General features: G+C 38.1%; 1 protein-coding gene across 1 annotated transcript in view; it reads right to left on the bottom strand.

The window, feature by feature from the left end:
• The window catches only part of pspc1 (paraspeckle component 1), a 7621-nt gene extending 4562 nt beyond the window's left edge, over positions 1 to 3059 (bottom strand). Inside the window, exons 1-7 of the mRNA XM_024294489.2 lie at positions 2549 to 3059; positions 1610 to 1759; positions 1390 to 1541; positions 1223 to 1318; positions 954 to 1150; positions 798 to 882; positions 631 to 715 (exon numbers count right to left, since the gene is read on the bottom strand). Coding sequence (XP_024150257.1) covers positions 631 to 715; positions 798 to 882; positions 954 to 1150; positions 1223 to 1318; positions 1390 to 1541; positions 1610 to 1759; positions 2549 to 2935 — 1152 coding nt within the window. The 5' untranslated portion in view covers positions 2936 to 3059. The remainder of the gene's footprint in view (positions 1 to 630; positions 716 to 797; positions 883 to 953; positions 1151 to 1222; positions 1319 to 1389; positions 1542 to 1609; positions 1760 to 2548) is intronic.
• Between the last annotated feature and the right edge of the window lie 2924 nt (positions 3060 to 5983).

Genomic DNA, 5983 nt, shown 5'->3' with positions numbered 1-5983 from the left:
GTGAGGTTTGTGATCCGCTACAGCCCTAATCATGTTGGTATAAATCAGAGTGATAAAGCATTTTCCTCTATTGGATGTTAATCTGTTCATGAGAATGTCCATATTTTTCTGGAAATCCAAAAAAAGGAATCAGTTTAATGACAATTTATCAGTTTTTGAGTCATTTACTTTAATTTAAATAGGAAAAAAACCTGCATATTTGTTTGTTTTCACTGCTTTATATCACATACAAGTCGTGGAGAAATGTTATTTTTTTTTTGTCTAATATTTTTATAAATCACAGCAGCTCAAAGGAAATAGAAAAGTTTGGAAACTTAAAAGAAAATGTTCAGGAATATTTCTTTGTCCAACCTCCAAAAAGTATTGAATTAATGATAAAAACCTATGTTTAATGCTTAAAATGCTCGACACAATCTCGTTAATTTTAAAGTTGATTTCCTGAATGTTTAGTCATAAAATAAAGTTAGAAAGTTGAATGTAAAGACATTTAAAATTATAGAAATGAAAAATCCAAAAAGAAACATAAAAAGTTTCAGAATAAAACAAGAAAAACCTGCGAGAACGATGCGTTCAAAGACGCTTTTTTAGGTGAAATACAAAGAAAAGCTGACTTTTTTTATTCCTACTTACGTTTTCGATGTAGTTTGGCTTGAATCCCTCCTGCTCCCTGTGCCTCATCATCTCCTCCTCTCTCCTCCTCCTCTCCTCCTCGTGCCTGAAGAGGAAAAGTTTCTCTTTAGACCAGTTTAGTTTGAAATGTCCTCGTTTTTTAACGCTTCATCTCAGAGGTAACAAACCTCATCTCGATCTGCTTCCTTCTCTGTAACTCCTGATTCCGGAGCTCCTCCAGCCTCCTCAGCTCCTCCTGACGCCTCATTAGATCTGAAGTGAAACATCATCAAAATCAGAGCAGAAACTGAGGCTGGCGACCGTTTCCTGTCCTGAACTCGTACCCTGTCGCATCAACATGAGCTGGTGTTCATGTCTGGCTGATTCCAGCTCCGCCTCCAGCTTCTCTTTGGCCTCTTTAATGTTTCTGTCCACCTGCTCCCGTTGCTGCTTCTCCATCTCGTCCAGAGCTTTCCAGCGGGACGAGTACTCGAACTCGAAGGTGCCTGGCTGGGCGAAGCGCGGCGGCTGCCCTCGCTCCCTGAAAGAAAAACGTCAAACTGATCATTTCTTTTAAGAAAAAAGATATAAATGTAGGTGAAACGCTGCTCACTTGTGGTACTTTGGAGTTTTCTGCAGTAGTTTTTCTGGCAGCCCATCTTCGTCGTCCAGGTGCTCCAGAGGCTCGACGATGACGGGACACGGAGTTCTGCAAACAGAAGAATCGGGGTCAGGAAATGTCCAGTCGAAAGCAGAAACGTTGAGATTTTTGCTCCATACGTGGTCAGCAGCAAAGCTCCCTCGCTGCAGCGCTCCAGAGCCTTCCGAGCCGCCACCTTGTTCCCAAATTCCACAATCCCTTTCCCGGTGGGACGGCCGCGGTCGTCCGTCACGACGATGGCCCGCTCGACTGGACCGAACTGAGAAAAGGCCTGAAGACAGACTGTGTGTAGAGTTTATCAAATTAAAAATCAATTTTCCAAACATCCGATCACTCCACCTGCTCCAGCAGTTCATTGGTCACTGTCGGCAGCAGATTGCGAACGGTGAGCGCAGCGCCGTGCGTAGCGAAGCGGATCTTGACCTGTCGATTACTTAAAACTGTGCCGTCCAACTCAGCTTTGGCGATCTCTGCTAACGTGCGGGTTTCCTAGAAAACAAGACAACCAGCATCAAATTAGTTCAGTGTGAGCAATTGTGAGCTATAAACGCCCAAATTGTTTTCAATTATTTACATTTTTTTTTACAGAAAATAAGGCATAAAACACAATCACAAATTCTTATTAAAAAAAACATAAATTCATTTATCAAATATCCTTTTCTGGCTTAATTATAAAAATATTTAAGACAACATTTAAGATTTGTAATTTTCATTAGCAAATGAGTTTAATTATTTTAGTAAAACTTGCTATGTTTCTTGTAAAAAGAAAATTTAATCAAAAAAATCAAGACAAATATTAAATTTCAAGGGTTAAAAGATAAATCATCCTTATAAGTTACTTTTTGTAACAGTTAAATTGATAAATAATTAAAAAAAATATTGAATGGGGCAAAAGTTAAATGTTTTTATGCTAAAACCTGCTAATAAACAGAAACAGCAAATTTTCCTTTGTGCGATCAATAAAGTTTTATTGTTTTGAATTAGCAAACATTGTCATTTCTCGTTTTTGACAACTTTATTTAAGACTTAACGATGTATTTTCGATTATTTTTATTTTAAAAATATAAATAAAGTTTTGACTATAAGAATTGTGGGTATTAGATGCTTTTTAAGTCAAAACAAGTCATATATGCCAAAAAAAATAGTTCAATTTAAGTGCGCATGCGCCGTAGTGGTGCGTTCACGGACGTCATTCTTTGCCAAAGCTGCTTAGTAACAAAAATAAACGTGACTTTGGTCTAAATTTGAGTTCGTTTTCTTACAAAGAAGTCTACGTACCAGACGAATGAACCCAAAGCCTCGCTCTCTGTTGATGAACACCTCGCCAATGTTCCCGTATTTTGCAAACATGTTTTTGAACTCCTCCTCCGAAATATCCTGCGGCAGGCTGCCCACAAACAGACGAGAGCGCTGGGTGAAACTTTTCTCCCCCGGCTTCCTGAAGCTCGTGATGTCAAATGTCATTTCTGAATGGCTTTCGTCGCCGTCCTCCGCGGCCGCTTCTTCTGCCGGCTCCGCCGCGGGCGAGTGCTGCTGAGGCGGAGGCGCTGGACTGTGTTTGCTTGCCGGCCTCTGCTCCGCCACCGGGGAGTCCGTCCCGCGTCTCGCCGACTGGGGAGAGTTCATGGCGAGCATGCGTCCTTGAGGCATGTTTCGGTTGGCCATGGTTCTCCGTTTGACGGGGCGTGAAGTCCACTAACTCCGCGGAAAATGCTGGACCAGCAGCCGCTCGGTCGCACCGCTTCTCCTCCCCCTCCGAAATTCAAAGATGGCGAGAAGTGCGCGCGCAGGTGCAGTCTTTAATTAAAGGCAGATTTGTGACGCACAGGCGAGCTGCTGCTGTCTACAGGCAGATAAAGGTACTGCATGTTTGTTTCCAGAACACAGATACAAACCAGGGAAAAATCCTTCCTCCATGGTGTTTCTGGCCATTAGGCACCTAAATTAAACAACAATGATAAAAATACACGATTTTATCAGTTTTTAAGTCAGTCAAACAATCGAAAAAAACAAATATTTTCCTTAATTGTATTTTTCTAATGTAATATTTGTTTAACTGACTTTGTGTACTAGAACAAGCTAGTATTTCATGCTTTCTCTATTATTTTATGGTTCAATTTAATTTACATAAAGTTATTTGGTGCTCTGGTTTAAAAAAAAAAAGGAATTAGGGCGGAGTTAGAATTAAAATACGTGCAGACAAAACAAGAATGTGTATTTTGGCCGCACGTATTACAAATAGCCAACATGAATTTCCATCAGGTTTTGTGCTTAATTTCACGAAAATTGCACATAAATACGTACAACACTGACCTTGAAAAAGAGAGCTTTAAATTCACATTTCATATGTAAGTAGTTTTCAAATCACAATATGGCTTTTTTTAAAGTAAATTCCCGGTTAGCTGCATAAAAAGTAGCTACTTTTCCCGGACAAGCCCCCGACTGAACTAAGGCAGAATCCAAATTGATTTCCTACTCTTCCAACTTCTCCCTACCCCTACATTTAGCCCTCCAAGCAGAGAGATATGGAAAACGGTGTCATCAAATTCGGATATCACTACCATTCGATGACATCATCATCAACCGCGGAGCACCCTATTGGTGGAGGGATATCCGCTAAGTTTGTAAGCCAATACAGCTTCAAATGGCCCTACAATTGGAGAAATAGGGAGGAGCCGGACTGGTAGGGAGTGAATTCGGATTCGACTTAAAGCTATGTTCACACTGCCATCAGCAATGTGCATTCAAGCGGACTCTTAATTCTACGTAGACGTACATAAATGCACAATTCAGGGATACACGTTCAAAACTCTTGTAGATTTGCTAGTTTTTGTAACAATTTTCGGGTTCTACTTGCAAGATTTGCCTCATTTTGACATTTTGCATCAAGCCTCTTCCAACTGTAGGTGGCGAACACGCACTAGTAATAAAGAAGAAGCCCCTCCCTGCTTGTTCAGTGTGATAATAACCCGTTCAATAACCCACTTTTAGGGCGTTTCTGAACATGTGTCAAATCCTTCGCGTTTTTTCCCTCTTTGCAGTCTCTTCCACACTCTTTTGCCACCATTTTTTGCATCAGGGGCCCTCAGCAATGTCACCTTATAGCAGTTTCCCAGGAGAAACCTTTTTTTCCCATCCGTCCAGAGAGAACTGCACATCTGCTAACATTCCACGGTTTGACGAGGCCCTGATGGGCCACTATCTGCCTCCCCGCCTCTCCAGCAAGAGATCACATATCGAGCGGGGTCAGAGGGCCGCCGCCCGTCACTGATGGGCTCATGTGGAGCCTCTTTCAGACATGCACTCTTTACCATTTATCTGATGCTACCTGAACAAGAAGGCACCGTGTCTTTCACTTAAGGAATGTGAAAAAGGAAAGGGTGTGTGTTTCCCTAATTTGTCCTGAGACATGATGTGAAGGTTTTAGTTTCTTTGATCCATCTGAGAACTATTTCCTATCATTTCCTGTTTTTTTTTCTTCACAAATTTGAACTCAAGTTGATGTTTTTTTGTCTCTTCAAAATATTATTAAAAAAAAATAAGTTTTATTGTGATAAAACCACACTAACAGTATAATAAATTGTTTAAATACAACAAGAAATTAAAAGGCTTGTGACTTTTTTAGGTCTAAACGGTGAATTTAATCAAGAAAATAAGTTTGCATAAAGCACAAGCCATCATTTAAATGTATCTAATTCATCAAAACATCAAATGAAAATACCATTTTGATTAAGTAGTAAATTAAAATAATGTACAATAAATGCAGTGGCATACAACTGGTGCCTTACCTTTTTTTTTCAAAAGTTTTAATTTAAAAAGGAGACTTTTTAAAATGCATGTATTATTTTATTTTTTAGTTTTCATTTAACACCGACCCTGCTTCATTCAAACAACCAATTAAAATCCATTCAAATCAATGAAATGCTATGAGGATCGGCTAAACATACAGGAACTCGATTGAAAATGTATGAAAAACCGGAAAAGGTTCACTGAAAAACACTGAAAGACTTATGCACAAATAAAAGAACAGATGATGAAGATGCTAAATCACATTTTTTGGAGAGACATCTTAGTTTAAAAGGCGTTTTTAGTTAAAAACTTCCTTACTTTTAGAGTTTTGTTTCACAGTTATCAATTAGAAATCCTTTCAAAATAAAATACCATTTTGAAACTGTTTTTTCTCCCACTCTATTTCACCTATTGTTTTATTTCAGAAGGCAATAAATACTAAAACAGGGGGCAAATAAGCACGAACAAAGATTTCACAATAAAAGTACATAACAAAATACAATGATTCAACTCAATGGGACGAGATTATCAAGTCTCTCCAGATAGAATTTAAAAAAACACTAAAAAAAAGAAAAATGAATTGCTTCTTTGCACTTTGTAAGAGTCACATGCCATATTTGTTAACATTCTTTGAAAGCTTAAAACTACTTAAAAATATTTATTCCTTTAACATGTATTTGCCTTTCTTTGAAAAATAAAGGTAAATACTTTTCTTAAAAAAGAAATGTAAATGGTAATTTTAAAATTTTACATATTCACATTTTTTCCAAATTTCTACTCTAAAAATCTTATCAATGAACATTTATAAACACTTATAAAATACTTATAAAAATGTTTTTAGCAGTAAAGGAGATGTTTAAATAAAATTCAAACGTAAAATCCAAAACGTCACATTTATTCACATTTATTAATATTTATTTATAA

Source organism: Oryzias melastigma, linkage group LG2, assembly GCF_002922805.2.
Source record: "Oryzias melastigma strain HK-1 linkage group LG2, ASM292280v2, whole genome shotgun sequence".
NCBI classification, from domain to species: domain Eukaryota; kingdom Metazoa; phylum Chordata; class Actinopteri; order Beloniformes; family Adrianichthyidae; genus Oryzias; species Oryzias melastigma.
The sequence above is the reverse complement of the archived record's forward strand: the minus strand, read 5'-3'. Positions and strand labels throughout refer to the sequence as shown.